The sequence below is a fragment of the Oryzias latipes genome, chromosome 5, assembly GCF_002234675.1.
Source record: "Oryzias latipes chromosome 5, ASM223467v1".
NCBI lineage: Eukaryota > Metazoa > Chordata > Actinopteri > Beloniformes > Adrianichthyidae > Oryzias > Oryzias latipes.
The window spans coordinates 5,774,145-5,790,212 of NC_019863.2; the positions used below are offsets into that span (position 1 = coordinate 5,774,145).

General features: G+C 40.7%; 1 protein-coding gene across 1 annotated transcript in view; it reads right to left on the bottom strand.

Moving 5' to 3' along the window:
• Positions 1 to 560: 560 nt before the first annotated feature.
• The window catches only part of LOC101171739 (semaphorin-3D), a 79,800-nt gene continuing 64,292 nt past the window's right edge, over positions 561 to 16,068 (bottom strand). The window contains exons 7-18 of the mRNA XM_023954800.1: positions 15,599 to 15,727; positions 14,357 to 14,499; positions 13,829 to 13,943; positions 13,412 to 13,481; positions 10,900 to 11,044; positions 10,427 to 10,649; positions 9,423 to 9,511; positions 8,329 to 8,370; positions 6,872 to 7,029; positions 4,433 to 4,491; positions 2,105 to 2,259; positions 561 to 1,886 (exon numbers count right to left, since the gene is read on the bottom strand). Of these exons, the coding sequence (XP_023810568.1) occupies positions 1,404 to 1,886; positions 2,105 to 2,259; positions 4,433 to 4,491; positions 6,872 to 7,029; positions 8,329 to 8,370; positions 9,423 to 9,511; positions 10,427 to 10,649; positions 10,900 to 11,044; positions 13,412 to 13,481; positions 13,829 to 13,943; positions 14,357 to 14,499; positions 15,599 to 15,727 (1,811 nt within the window). The 3' untranslated portion in view covers positions 561 to 1,403. The remainder of the gene's footprint in view (positions 1,887 to 2,104; positions 2,260 to 4,432; positions 4,492 to 6,871; positions 7,030 to 8,328; positions 8,371 to 9,422; positions 9,512 to 10,426; positions 10,650 to 10,899; positions 11,045 to 13,411; positions 13,482 to 13,828; positions 13,944 to 14,356; positions 14,500 to 15,598; positions 15,728 to 16,068) is intronic.

Consider the following 16,068-nt stretch of genomic DNA (forward strand, 5'->3'; position numbering starts at 1 on the left):
TTAAACATCTTCCTAATCATTTCTGATTTTTGTCCACGTCTACTGGCAAACACCTGCTCCTCCACCACCTCCTGGTATTTCTCCCTCTTCTTCCAAGGGAGCTTTCAGCCTTGCCAACACAAGGTCGTCTTTGGCCTCCAAGGCTAAGATATCAGGTCTGAGTGTGGACTGGGTGAGGGGTGTTCAGGTTTTTTAGCTGCCTTTCTAGATCAACTGTCCTCACCCAGACTCAAGCAGTCTACTGGATATGGGTCAGCCTGTACGGTAGGCTGTTTGTCGGTGACCCTATGATGGAGTGATGATGTCCCTGTCCATGGCGTGGCCTGCCATTGCCCTATTAGCAAGCGGGAAAAGCTTCACCCCGACAAGTGCGAACAGAAGATGGATGGAGGATTTATCAATGCTGTTTATTATGACATGTTCTGCAGATGCCTTTACGAGTAATTTGTTTTCTTAACATTATTTATTCTGTACTAAAATGGAAGAAGCTGTAATATTTTGTCGTGTAAGCCATTAAATGAATCAATACTCAGGTGCTGAAAAAGGAAAAAACACACAAATTTAGGAGTGATTTTGTTTTTTATTCTTATTTATTCACTAGTGGATTATTTCACATAAAGTTTGTGTGTTAAATGTATTGCTGTGGCGTGTTTTTATTTTTATTTTTACTAAAGACAAGGCTCATCATGATACAAAAAGCAACAAATAACACAGATACATATAACAAATGTTCTCTTTAACTTGGACAGCCAGAAATAATAATAATAAAGGTACAATTTTCTAATAGTCATTGATGTGACAAAGCTGTAGTTTACACAAGATTTCAAGCAAAGTCCATTTAACGTGTGCGTTCCCAGTGAGGCCTCAGTCCTGTAGAAACACGGAAATTCCAGAATAAACAAACCACAAAACAATTAAAAAGACTGTTTCTGCTTAGCTGTATGCCATTAAGTTACATATAAATACATAAAGGTGAGTCTGTCTGTCACTTTATCTGCACTTTCAAGCTGAGTCACAAAAAAGTTCCCATATAAACATGACAAAAGTAAATGAATGAAGTAAAAACTTAAACATTCCAAACTTGTCGCTGTTTAAAAGAAATGACAAGAAGTTTGTCTGACCGTCATTTCTGAAGGTTTGCGCTGTATAAGTTGTCCTCTGACTGAAAGCAGTGAATCTATCTGGTGTAGGGAGGAAACCTTTAGGTTCAACTGGAAATCAATTCTGAAATTTTTGTCATCAGTGTAGAAACCTGTGCGATGTTAAAGAAAAGGTTATCTATTATACCTTTGAGTCAGAATTTGCAGCCCTAGATCTAATACGGTGTCCTGATGCCAGCCAGTCTGGTCCTCAGCATGAGCAGGATCTGAGCTCCTGACGATGTCCCTGACTCCTCCAGGAGACTAAATGGGGCTCAGAGGGGGGTTATTCCTCCGGACGCGGGCTCTCCTGCTCTCCTGTTTCAGTTTAAGAGTGCGCATTTTCTGCTGCCTGCGTTTCTCACGGTACCACAGCTGCTCGCAGTACTCGTCCACACTCAAGCCGTTGCCCCCCACCAGCTGCAGGTCTTTGTAGCTCTTCGGAGGAAGACGCTGGGGCTGCCATTGGTTCCTGTGTCCCAGCAGCAGAGACCCTGGATGAGCAGCTCCGCCCCCAGCTGAGCTGGTCTTTCCTAGAACTAACAGGTCCTGGTGGTGGTGGTGGTGGTAGTAGGGAGGCGGGACGTGGTGGTTAGGTATGATGTGAAGACGGTACCGCTCCAGAACCTGACTGTAGGACTGCTCGTGACTGATGCACATGTAGAGGCCTGCATCAGCCAGCTGCAGGTGCTGAACCAGCAACCCTCTCTTCATGTGAAGGGAGCGATGGTCTTCACTTTGAAGGAGCTGAGAGGAGAAACAGATGAAAGGCGATTCGGGTTTCTGACAAGCAAACAAAATACACGGAAAGTTCTCCTCTGTTTTTGAAAAGTCTCTTCACATCTACGTTAGTCATCTGGGAAATCGCTCTACTTCCCAATGCAAGCGAGTGGTTTGATCACTCACTTGGCCACTTAGCAATTTAGTGGCTCCAGACCGGAGAGGCACAAAAAAGTGAAACTCACCTCTTTGCTCTTTTGACCGACAGTTTGCTTCTGGCTGTTTGACAGCTGCACCGACCAAACGAGCCGGGTCTCCGGAGACGGAGGGGAGCATTCCAGGAAGGTGGAGTTCCCTTCGACTGCAAACACTGGTTTTTCCGGCCTCACCGCCACAGAATCTGAATCCAGGAGCAGGAAAAACCCAAAAATTATTCGAGAAGGTGAACCTTTAATTAAAAATCTAAACACTTGGTTTCACAGCTTCTCCCCTAGAGGGCGTTACATCAGAACCTGATGAAAAAAAAATAAAAATAAAATACATTGACTATTTTTAACAGAGGTTTCGTTAAAGCACAACCACCAAAACTTTAGAGATGCATTTATTGTGATTGCTCTAATCCAGTTCAATCCAGATCCTTGCAATAACCCAGATTTTTATGTAGAGTCCAACAGATTACATGGTAGGGCTTTGTTTGTGATCTCAGCACGAACAAACAAAACAGATGGCAGAAAGGGAAAACGTCTTTTGGCTGAGCAGTTCCAGCTCAGCTTTACTGCCGTTCTTTTACAGACCCATTCATCCACGCACACACATTCACACACTGATGCCAGCTCCACTGCCAAACACTGGCGCCAACCTATAAAGTTCCCGAAGTTCTTCCTGTAGTGTCCACCCTCGAAGAAAACATCACAGAGTAGGTCATGGATATAAGAGTTTGGGTGTCTGCATTAATGACTCCCTCACTTTTAAACTACACAAAGTAAACAACTTGTAAAGATATTAAAACTGAAATTTGTTTTTTTCTTTCGCAATAAGCATTGGCTTTCTATTGAAGTAAAAAAGCGTCTTGTAAGTAAGTAACTAAGTACGTTTTATTTATATAGCGCCTTTCACAGATAAAATCACAAAGCGCTGAACAATAAAAAACATACAATACAGTAAAAGCAGAAAAACAATCAATTAAATATAATGTAAAGCAAAACTAAATTGAAGAAAAATAAACATAGAATAAAACTAACAATGAAAACAGTCAGCTCAAAGTATTTTTGAATAAAAGTGTCTTCAGTTGACTTTTAAAAGAATCGACTATGTCGGCCACACGAAGGGACAGGGGGAGGGCATTCCAGAGTCTGGTCTGGTCTACTTGGTCTTAAAAATCTTTAAAGATTTTGATCCGAGGATCGGAGGGCACGGCTGGAGGTGTCGAGACAGAGCAAGTCTGATAAATATTTTGGGATCTGTCCATTTAAAGCTCTATAGGTTAAAACTAAAATTTTAAAATCAATACGCCACTAGATGGGGAGCCAGTGCAAGGAGGATAAAATGGGGGTAATATGTGCCCTTTTGTCTGATCCTGTTAAAAGCCTTGCAGCATGTTTTGAACTAACTGACGACGGTGAAGAACAGATCTATTAAAACAAGTAAAAAGAGAAGCACAATAATCTAAACGAGAAGAAATCAAAGCATGGATAACCACCTCTAAGACTAAGTTAGATAAAAAGGCCCGCAGTTTTGCTATGTTACGTAAATGATAAAAACAATTAAAAGGCAGGAATGACGGTCCAAAGACACTGTCACTGCAATCATTTTGCCTGTGATGGATTATGGTGACATCGTGTACATGAATGCTCCGTTGTCAAGTCTTCAAATGTTGGACACGATGTTTCATCCTGCTTTGAGGTTCATATCTAACTGTAAATTAATGATACACCACTGTGACTTTTAGATGGGGTGCAATGGCCGATTCGGAGGCAGTCCCATTGGTACGTTTTTATTTACAAGGCCCTGCTTGGTTTGCCACCCCCTTATATATGTTCCTTACTCAAGAGGAGAAACTGAAGCCTTACTCATTGAGATCGAATGAACTGATTCTGTTCACTGCGGAAAAAAAAACGTTTCTTTACTGCTGCGTAGAACATCTTACAGAAAGACTGAAAGCTGACATATCTGCGCCCTTTAAATGCTTTTAAAATGCAACTAAAGGACTTAGAGACTGCTTCATTAACATGCAAGAGTTATTTATAAATCTAGACATTTTTATGTAATATAATTGTGCTATGTGTTTTATGTATTGCTGTTCTACAAATTGCTGCCTCTTGGCTAGGACTCCCCTGGAAAAGAGGTTTTTAATCTCAAGGGGACCTTCCTGGTTAAATGAAATGAAAGCCACGAGGACCAATGTGGGGTTCAGTGACACATGGGCGGGCAGGGCAGGAATTGAAACTGCAATCTTCTGATAAGAGGACCATGACCCCCCCCCATATGACTTCGTTGATCATATAGTAAGAGAAAGAAACTCTTTATAATTCATTTGACACGTTCAAATAGGACAAAGATTTTTCAGTTCTTACCGTACTTCTGGCATTGACTCCAGGGGTCTCCGTACTTCACGTCTTGTCGCCGTGCACGCCTGACAAGTAATCACACACATCAGATAAACAAAGTACCTTTTACTTTTATGCTTGACAAGTTTTACATTTAACATTTAACTTATTGAAATGTAAATCTTTTAAGGCAACCAAACTTTGATGTGACTTTATAAACCTTTATTTGTAAAAACGTCTAAACATCTATAAAAAGAGTGGCAACAGTCTGGAAATATCTAAATGTAATAAATGTTTAGATGACATGTTTACCGTAGTATTCTAAGGGATATCAGTGCTCATTTTCTTCCCAGATTGCTTGTGCGTTTTTGTGTATTTTTCAGTAAAACCAGTGAACCTGCAGGATTCAGTGCTCCACCCCTCACATCTTCATCATTTCTTTAAATGCAAATAAACTCTTAATTGAGATCACAAACCTTTCTCTGTGCGTTGACCTTGGTTAGTGCTCTAACCTTTACTGAGAGCAAAAATTCAAATAACAGCTAAATTCTTATCAATGAGCGTGAGCATACAACACTAGGGGCAACTGTTGGTAAAGAATGACAACAGTCAGATCCTGAGGTAACAAATGTCTGAACTCATTTCTTTAAGTCATTTTAAAATAAGACGTTATTTATTCAAGAAATAAGGAGAGGAAAGAAGATCACTCTAGAAATTTGATTCATGTAAGAGGTAAAAGTTTCGTTTTTTCTGAAACCCTTGGGTTCGAGTACAACAACCTCTGTTTTATCGGAGTTAACTAAACAAAAATTAAAAGTCTTCCAAGTCTTTAAATCTATCAAGCGTCTTGTAAACTGGGAGAATTCTGCTGGTTTATAGATCCATATATCTCAGTATCATCAGTATAACAGTGGAAATGGATTCTGTGCTCCCTGATAATGTTATGATAGATGTGCGTTTGAACAAAACAAGACTGGACCAAGCACAGAGCCCTATGGTACTTCATGACGCTGTCTCTGCTGTGAGGAAGACCGGACACTTACATGAACAAACTGGAACCTATAAGATAAAAAATTGCTTAAAGCAATTTAAAGTACTTCCTGTCAAACCAATGACGTAATCCTATAAATGTTCTGATCAGTTGTGTCAAATGCAGCACTGAGGTCTAAAGGCCCGTACACACCGGGACGAATTTCGCGCGCGATTTTCGCCGACATTTAACGCCGACATTTAACACCTCGTGAGTAAACAAAGGGCACCAATGAGAGTGTGCACACCGACGCGAAAAAACGACACGCGTCAAAGCGTCAAAAAAAAAAAACGACTCGGGTTCGTTTTTTTTTTTTGACGCGTTGCGTCGAAATCTATTCGACCAATGAGAATGGCGCTTTTGCACACATGTCTGGAGCTTCTGAAGTTACAGTAAAACACAACTTGGGGGCGCTCAAACACAAAACTGCCTTGCTGAGCACACATACCAGCGAAGAAGATAGACGCCGAGTTGCATCTACACTGCCGCGAAGAAATAATGACGGACATTCTAAAATATCCCCGAACTGTTGGAGTTGGAGCAACTGGTGCTTGAAATATTCATGTTTTCTTTGTATGATTCTGACAAGCGCGTAAATACTTGCTCTCTTCTTCTGAGGGAAAAGTAAGTTTAAGAAGCGTAAAATTGCGCAGCGCCACCTTGTGTACAGGAGTATTTCTGTTTACATTAAGCTCCATCTAATGTCAGGGAATGAAATTGCATGTTCGTTCGGCTCATCGTCAGCAAAAATCGCCTGGGTGTGAACACAAAAAACATGGCGAAAAACGCTGGCGAATAACGCCTGGCGAATATTCGTCCCGGTGTGTACGGGCCTTAAGAAACCAGAAAAGACACAAATCCAGTGTCTGCAGCCATTAGGAGAGGATTGTTACCTTTACCTGTTCAAAAGCTCACAGAGTTGATCTGAACCAAGGACTTAACAAGGTGAGAATAGATGGAGGCCGTTTTAAGGCTTTACGTCCACAACGCATGGCCATTCAATGCGCTTTGAAAGTTAAACCAGTTGAACTTTGACCAATCAAGAACTCGGATTTGGTAGAATCAGTGATGCGGGGGTCTCTTTTCAGTCATGGAATTGCCAATCATTTGAAAGTTGATCATGGAGAAGAAATTATAAATTGGGGTTTGTGATCGGCTTGAATTTCTATTAAACCAAGTCTTTCATATATCAGAATAGAGCTGTGAAAGAAAAAGCTTAGAACAAAGTTCACCAGATTTGCACCGCTTTGACATTTCACATCAGGACTCTTCCAACTGTAGGTGGCCAACATGCGCTAAGGGATAATGGATAGCGACTGTCTGCCCTGGGTTACCATGGGAACACGCTGTCAAGGATGCGCATCACATGTCAAATGTGTTTGTAGCATAAGAGTAAAAGAAAATCCCCCCTCACCTCCCACTCCACACACACATACCTCCTGGCTGTGGAGAAATATCTGGAGCACGTATGTCCATCCCAGGAACAGTAGGGGTCTCTGGCAAGGCAGCATTGGGCGCAGTCTGGACCGTACAGTGCACACCTCTGCAGGCCGAGCTGAACCACGCCAAGTTCACTGGACACAAACAGCTGTTCCTGTGGAGGAAATGGTGGGGGGGACAGCAGACAAGCATAGAGACACACATTACAGTTCTGTTGGTCGTTGCTTCTTAAGGGTGGACATCTTGACTGTTTGCACTATAAACTGATACCTGTGGACACACAGGGCCCCTCCCTAGAACTCATTCCCAGTGTCAACAGTCCTCCTCATCAGTTCCTTTTCCTCTTTTCAGATACTCTCTTGGAGTCACCACGGCTGATCATCCACCTCCATCTAACCCTCTGGATAATCTTCATAGTCACACCAACCTCCCTCATATCCTCTTTCTCTACATCCATGGACCTCCTCTTTCGTCTTTCTCTGGACCTCTTTCTTGGTATCTCCAACCTCAGCATCCTTTCACCAACATTCTCACTGTTCTTCCTCTCAATGTGTCCAAACATTTCCATCTGCTCCCCAGCATTTATCTTCAGAACATCCAGCACGATCTGTTCCTCTGATTCATTCTTGATCCATCCTGGTCCCTCCCAAAGAGAACCTCAACATCTTCACCTCTGCTGCCTCCAGCTCTGCTTCCTGTCTCTGCGTCAGAGTCAAAACTGGGGCTGCCTAATCCTGGTCCTGTACCTCTTTCCATATCTCCTTGCACTTCTTGTTGTTTTTTACCTGGATCAGGTGAGTTTAGTCAGTCAGAATGAGGAAACACCTGAGTCCACTAATCAGCAGAAAGGCAAGCAGGCAGGGTGGTAGATCTCAAGGACCAGGATTGGACAGCCCTAATCTAAACCAAAATGGCTGCTCTCACCAGTCTGCCACACCCTTCCTTTCATTATTGATGTTACTCTTTGGTCACACATGAAATCTGAAACCTTCCTCCACCCAGTCCCATGGCTAACAAGATGATGATCCTTGGTGTAGTCCCACCTCCACCTTTAGCTCCTCTGTCACATTTATAAATATCTGTCATGTACAAATTTTTATTCTTCTTGTTTTTTTATCAATAAAATAATTTCATTTCAGTTTAGTTTAGTACTTCACTGGATTCTGGACTGCATTGGAATGGTTTAAGTCACATTTGACCTTAGTGATATCTTCTCTCCATGTTCTAGTTAGTTGTGTTGGCTCTGGAGTCAGAATTTGCTGCTTCTTACCTAATGCAGGAGCATGACCACAAGTTAAGCATGGTTCTTATTAAAACAGTAAAAACACAATGAACCTCCATGTCATGAACTCATTTTCCTGCCTGCTGACTCAAAGTTTTTATCAAAAGCTAAAAAAGACTGAGAAGAATCAATCAATAAAGAAATTGTCAGAAAGCACAGAAAAGGACCTACTCTCTTGGTGGACAGCTCCATTCTCAAGATGGGAGCTGGACTCTGTGGTATAGAAGAGGGAGAAGTAATAATGTGAAATAAAATCTGTACAGGACATGAAGGATGTAGGAAAAATCTGGCAACGTTTCACAGTTTTGTTTGGCTTTGGGGTCAGAACAAAAAATTGATTCATGATTTTTCCTAATGAAACATCATTTGCACATATTTTTAACTTTTGATACTTGATCAATTTTTTCTATGAAGATTTCTGAAACAGTATTGTGTCTATATTACTGATATAGTATTAATTTTTTTATCTTATAAATTACTTTTATAAGTAACATAATCTGCATATATTTTGGATAAATGATCTGCATTTGCCATGTTGATTTCTAGTTATTTTTTATATAATATTTTAAGTAACTCATCTTTGTCATGTGGTTTATTGATATTCTTAATTCTGTCTGATAAAGTTATGAACCGGATAATGATAAATCATGTAATAAAATGGTTATGGTAGAACAGGGGTGGGATTATTTAAGTTCGCTTCCTTCCACTCCCTTTCAAGCAATAATTAATTTCATGTCTAATTATCCCAAGTTTGATACGTCATTGTATGAATGAATAACTGATGATTGTAATGGGAGCGACTCAGAAACAGATCTGGTTGCTCGTCATGCTGTCAGTAGCAAATGAAGCACAGAGGGGTTGCACACCAGCCCCTTGATAAAAATGGTTTTATTTATTTAATGTGTAGGTTTACTCATCTGACTCTAAAGTGCTGTTTAAACAGTCTTCTTTTCTTTGCTAAATTTCTGCATAAATCCTGGATTAAACGGTTTCTTGCAATTTAGCGACTATTTTTTCCCAGCCGAACAAACATCATTATTGGGCTGGCATTTCACTTGGTGCAGAGCTGGCAAAAAAAAAGAAGGAAAAGCAACAAATCTAGCCAGTTTCCTTCCAAAAAAGTCCTCTGCAGCTTTATGAGTAATGGGCTGAAGGTTTTATAGTTTTAACAGTTTTCTGCAAAAATGACATTTGAACCCAAAAAATAACCACCGAGCCCATAAGCTGTTACGGGGGGGGGGGGGGGGGGGGGACACGACTCCAACCTGGAAAACAGTCAGCTCCTCCAGAAGAATCTCTTCTGTCACCCCGTTGTCTTTACTGACAGACACTGCCTTCAGCAGCTTCCCATCATCTGGACAAACATCAGAGGAAGAAGAGCATTGATTGACAGGATAGTAGATATCTACAGTGCTATCATGCAAAAATCTCTCTACATATTTTGGAAAAATGCTGTTGCTTTACACTTCAAACAATGTATCTACATAGAAACCTGCATTCTTTTTGATTCATTTTCCTTAAATGGCCTGGTTGTGTGCCGTCTTGTTAGCGTTCAACAAGAAGGCCTGAATCAGGTTCCCGAGTCAAAAAATAAATAGAACAGAAAGCCTATCAAAATGATCTTTCAACCTATACTTTATTCAACTCATCATGTTAGAACATATATAAGTGAGCAACACTCACATGAAGATTCATCTTTAGCTTCAAGCTTTCAGTCCTGCTGATTTTTCTGCTTATTCGGCAAACTGCTTTTGTTTATCACATTAAACACTAAACTCTAAAACACCAAATATGTCTTTGTTAAAAACTGCAAAAGTAAATAGAGAAGCACAAGCAATTGTATGTTGATCAGCTGCTGCTGTTTTGGCCATTCTCGATATCTAAAGATTTGAGATGGAAGTACGTTGCTCCAGCGACCAAGAATGACCAGAGAGTTGGAGGAAGGCTGAAAGGAAACTCTCCTCAAACCACACAAAAGATTTACAGAAGGCCTTCTGATGACACCTGCAGCAAACACCAAACACCAAAGCTGAAACCACACACTTTTCCCTCCTATTGATAACCACACCGAGCCAAAATCAGGTGCTGGAGACAATTCTGAGAGTCAAGGAATGAAACATAACATCATGGCTTAGGGATCCTGCAGAGGGAAATGTTTTCACATTTTCGTAAATGGGTGAGAAGAAGTACAAACTTTAGTAGTACAACGACAGAAATTTGTCTTTTAAAATGAGCAGAAGCTTCAAGGCTTGAACCCCACCACCCTCACCTGTGCCCAGGTGTAAGACATCATAAGGTCCATCTTCAGCATCAACTCTGTCGACTACAACCTTCCTGAACAGGGAGGAAGAGCCGACCCGGGTTATGACGGGCCTGTTGCCCAGAGGAAGAACGGGCTCCCACATGAGCTGGTGCTGCCGCATGAAGCTCACCACCTCATCCGGGAAGTCCTTGGTGGACTTGTGCTGGGCGTCGTAGGTTTCACTGGGACACTAACAAACAGATAAAAGAAAAATGAATGCTGGGAAACTGAAGTAAAGGGCTCTGTGGCATTTGTGATGGAGGGTTTGGTTTGTGGTCAGATAAAGAAAAAACATTTTTTTTCAGTAACAAACTTTGGTTATAATAAAAAAAAAAACTCAGAAAAGCATCACAAGTATAAACCATGCATGTATCCAACCAACAGGAACAAAATTCTTTCATGAAGTGACAGTAAAAATTCATGTGGCTCTGCACTCTTACAGCTCCAGGTCTTGGGTAGGGGACGCGGCCCTTGTATTCTACCCAGCGATAATCAGGGCCTTCTTTGTGGGCAAACGGTCCATTGAAAGCAGCACGGATGGAAGCCATGGAGTAGACACACACAGCTGAACCATGAAATATGGAGCTACGGGAGAGACACAGAGCTGTTAACAGCTGCTGTAGACGAGTGTCTACAAGTCCTGAAGCATTCATTTTCACCAAATCCTAAAACAGAATCAGAGTTTGTGAACAAAGTCGACAGAATGAAAATGAAGCTGCGAGACAATTGAAAAAAAAAGAGCAGAAAGACGGAAGGACAAAATAGGAAAAGCAGAACTTCCTGGAGGAATAAAAGGAAGAGGAAATGGACCAATAACCATAAAGGATAAATTGGTGCCCCCCCCCCCCCCCCCCCCCGTTCAAACAGGAAGTATCTGCTGGCTCCAAAAAACCAAAATCCCATAGACTTCTATAGAGAAATAAACAGCTTTCACTCAGTCATTCTGTTGGTCAAAATAAATACCTTGTCTAACATTTTCTCAATAATTCTCTTTTTCATCTTTATCCCAAAATATTTGACTTAAAATCTGCCCAATCAGATGGTTCAGTAAAAGCATTTAGTCCCCGCTGGCCCCCACCTCGAATGTTTGATTGACAGATACTCCCTGACTTTCAATACACACAGTGTTGAAGTAGAAACTTCAAAGCCTGTTGCTCAGTCTCTGTTGTGTAGGATAACTGCCCTCTTTGTGCGACGCGTAACCACTTTTTCTTTCTCCACTTTTCGATCCAAGTCTTCTTAATAAAATCTCTGCCCTTTTAACATTGTGTGCAAGCAACTGATTTATGGAAGCATTTCTGTAGCATCATTAAAAATAAATCAATACCAGAAATGCTTTTTCAGTTTCCAAATGAAGCTGCGTTTGTTGACTCAAAATGAAAAAGAAAAAGCAATCCGTCAAAATGCTTTTTCTTCTTCTTCTTCTTCTACATCAACACCGCTCATTTTGTCAATTAACTAAAATGATAATGAAAATGGTATTAGACATTTCATTTTCAAAAAGTTCTCTAGTAAATGTGTAGCAAAATTCATTTAGAAATGTCTAATTTAAACAATGCTTTTTCCTTTTCAAAATGTAACTGCATCAAATGACTAAAAATGAAAAAAATCATTTAAAATGCTCTTTCCTTTTAAGGTGTGGCATAACTCAATCCCACTCAGCATTTCCAGGAGGGAGTTATGCATCACCTTTTGCAGGGTGGATGTGAAAATGAAAATGCAATCCCCTCTTTGCATTTTTGTTTTTAATTATGAAACAGAATAAGCGCTTTTTGCAGTGTTTTGGTAATCCACCTCATTAAAGAAAGAAATAACATGTCATCTTGGTGAAAGCATTTTTTCATGAAAAATAAAAAGATATATTTCAAAACGGACCAGTTCATGGCAGAAAATGTGACTTTAGTTTTCATTTTAGTGCCAAGTGGTTGATGTAAATCAGGGAAAATGCAGAGTCAGAGAAATGCTGCATTCATGTGGCTTTGGAATAATCGGAAAAATGACTGACTTGGAAAACATGCATGAATGTCAGAAATACAACAAATCTTCCATAAATGCTGAACAACTTTCTGCTCCTAAACAAAGGTCAATGTATTTGTGGAGCACCATCTATGGGGAGAAACCAGAACTACAGGGAAAATAAAACATCAGGAAGGATCTATATAACTTATTCCAGTTTAACAGGTCACACATGACCCCTGGACCGTAGTTTGCCCATCCCTGATCTAATACCTACTGAACTTAAACAAATCATTTAAAAAACGTTCCTAAAATGCCTGTGTTTTTTTAAGAATCTGTGTTCAGACTTCTTAGTTTTTAATGTTTTTGTTCACGTTTATTTGATCAATATTTGCCACTTACCCTTTTTCAGGTACTTTCTTAAGGTTATGTTTCCTGAGTTATGAGTTCACCTGTTTTTAGCTGATGATGATCACATTTCTTAATTGTCCGTCCTATTTGAGGCCATGGTGTCAGCCGTTGTGCCTTGTTGTCTCCCCACGTTTCTGCCTTGTGTTGGGTTGTGTCATGTCTGAGTTGTGCTCCTCTTTTTTCTTATGTTGGAGTTGAGTTTCAGCGTCAGCATACCATCATTGAACTGAAACACCTGACACTGCTGTATGGACTAAAGCCGTCCTTCTGCATTAAGAAGGCAATTGGAAAACATCTTTATCTATCTCATGTTGTTATTATTTCTGTTCCTGTGGCAGTGAGGTTACAATCATCCTGATGCCACAAGCCACACCCCCACACACCTTTGGGGACGTTACAGCATCAGTACACAGCTACAACCGATGGTTCTGAGGCTCCTGCAGACGGTAAAGGGGGCTGTGTCCCAAACTTGTTTCTATTGAGCACAAACTAGCACTAAATTCTGTTTCATCCAGGTCTTTGTTGGGTTTTGAAACTGTAACAATAACCCAACTCAGAATCTCATTGATAAAGCCCAGCACTCACCTGGACGTGCTGAAGACACCGTAGATGGTCGGGTTTTGAGGATCCTTGGTTTCCAGAACAAAGATGTCCTCTATCAACACAGAAAAGATGGACTTTAGGTTTAGAACAAATCCCTATGATGATAATCCTTCATGCGAAAGAGCTTTGAGCCTTGAGGTCAGTCTTTGTTATCAATCTATTTTCAAGTATCATCCAACCTGTTTTGTTGCTGAATTTATTTATTTGTTTTCTCGTTTTAATTTGAAAAAATCTGTTACACTTGTGACTGAACAGAAGCATTGGTTCAAACAACACAAAAAAGGAAAGCTGAAAGCTTGTAGATGTATTCGGACAAGAAAGGGAAGGACGTTTTTGGGCAGACATGGTATCACTAGTTTATGTTCCACAAAGATCCTGTGAGGCAGAGAAGCCACTTACGGAGCTCATCAAAGTGCGTGTCGACTCCTGACGGACCGGGAACAGAACAGACCAGCCTGGCTTTGAGGAAGGTGGTCCAGCGGTTGATCAGACTCCTTTTTCCCCCAAGGTCATTCTGGACCAAAGGGGAGATGAAAAACAACAGAAAAGGGAAGGATGAGAGCAGAACTATACAAAAACGGACAGCAGATGCTGACTTCAGTACAGTTTCCGAAGGATTAATCCAGATTAATTTAGCCTGTAAAGCTCCAGGTTACAAAGCAAAACAGACAGAGCTTTTTCAGTTACACTTCTATAAACTAATTGAGTCCAGATCTTTCCAATGAGGTCAGATTGTCTTTACTTAATCATAATGGCTTGTGGAAGAGACCAACACTGTGACCAAACAGTTCAACAGGGAGCCCTAATGTTCTCACCAGCATGATGTTTAGGATATGAGTATATCTACAACCATAAGACTTTTGAGTGAAGGTGCATCACAGATGGATTGTGAAACGCAGCTGCAGAAGGCTGAAGCTGCTTATCTACCTTGCAGACTCGTGCCACACGGCTGTAGACCCTTCTGTCCCACTGCTCAGCCTCCACTGCCTTCTCTTTGAAGAAGAAGTAGATTTTATCGTCATCTGGACTGTGGGTGTCAGGGATGGAGAAAGAGCTCACAAAGTCTGGCTCTGATGGAGACAAAGCAGACATTTTGCTTTGAGTTAGTGTAGCTTTGGCTAAATGAATTCCTTTTTTTTTTATTTAGCTCAACAAAATTCGTAAATAATCAGAGAAGTGCTACATGAAGAAGAGAGATAGACAAAACAATGTGAAGTTAAAACATTATTAATCATTTTTGGAAAAAAAGTATTGTCACAGCTCGTTCTCTCATCCTTACACTACATGCACTTCATCTTTATTACTTGATAAATTATCTACCCCTAGACTGACAAAGTAGTAATAACTTTGAATAGAGGTTAATAAAAAGACTATGGCAACAATGTAAAAAACAAGTTAAGTTAAACATAATAGCAGCAGGAAACTATAAATTCAATTCTTCTCATGCTATTAATCAAACTTTATTTGACAATCATTTCGTTCAATAGATTCAATGTTTCGCATGAAAGTACTATATCTATAAGAGCAATAAAGTGTATTTATGATTCATTCAAATTCCAATTTAAAGTAACCAATTAACCTATGAAGCATGTTTTTGGACGGTGGGAGGAAGCTGGAGTCCCTGGAGAAAATCCACGCATGCACGGGGAGAACATGCAAACTCCACACAGAAAGGTCCCCCATTGGTGTTCTGTTTCGGGTCCCCCAGCCAGGACATGAACAGGGGGCTTTCTTGCTGTGAGGCAAGAGCGCTAACCACTGCGCCACCGTGCAGCCCTATTTATTATTTGGAGCATTTATGATGTCAAGATTACAGCATCCTGTTCTGATATTTTCCTCATTTTCCAATCAATTTATTTTTAAAAAGGTTTTGACTTTTCTGCTTATTTTGTTGCCTTTTTCTTTGTTTTTATTGCTTAAAATAAACTAATACAATTCTTGTCAAATGTGCACAGCAGTAGATGATTATCTAAGTGTCCTTAATTGCTGCTCAAACAAAAAGTAAAGTGGACCCACATTCATTGGGTCAAATATGTAGTAAATGTGTGGACCTCTGATGTTGGCAGTACCTGAGCAGCAGAACAGTGTTTGAGTCTAATGGGGTTAAAACTGCCTCCAGAAAGAAGATGAACAAAGATTTTGGATGACCCCTTAACCTGAGCATCTCACCATTGAGCCAGTTGTGATCATAGGCTTCAGTACGGATGTAATGCTGACTGCTCCCCATGACTGACGTCCGGAAGATCGCAGCATTGGCTCCCATAAAATCCACCGATGTGCCTGCATACAGCTCGCCATCTAAAGAGGATTAAAAAATTAGAGATTAAACGTAAACAGGACTGCCATAAAGAGCACACCTTTCCGCGTTTTCTTGTGAAAATGTGAATCAGATGAGTTTAATGTCATTTTGTGTTCTACATTTAAAACACAGCTGGTTAAGGGCTACAGTAAGGGTTAGGTTGGGTTATGTTAGGGTTGGACGAAGGGTTTGCCCCCCCCTTCCATGGAAGTTAGTAGGTGCACGGTCCATCCCAAGGTGGGTATCTGCACTTCTGCCCTTTGGGTTTTGTTGAAAGGTCTGTTTATGTCCCCTGCGTGAACAGACTAAGATTCACTCATTTCCCATTTTCCTTTTTAGT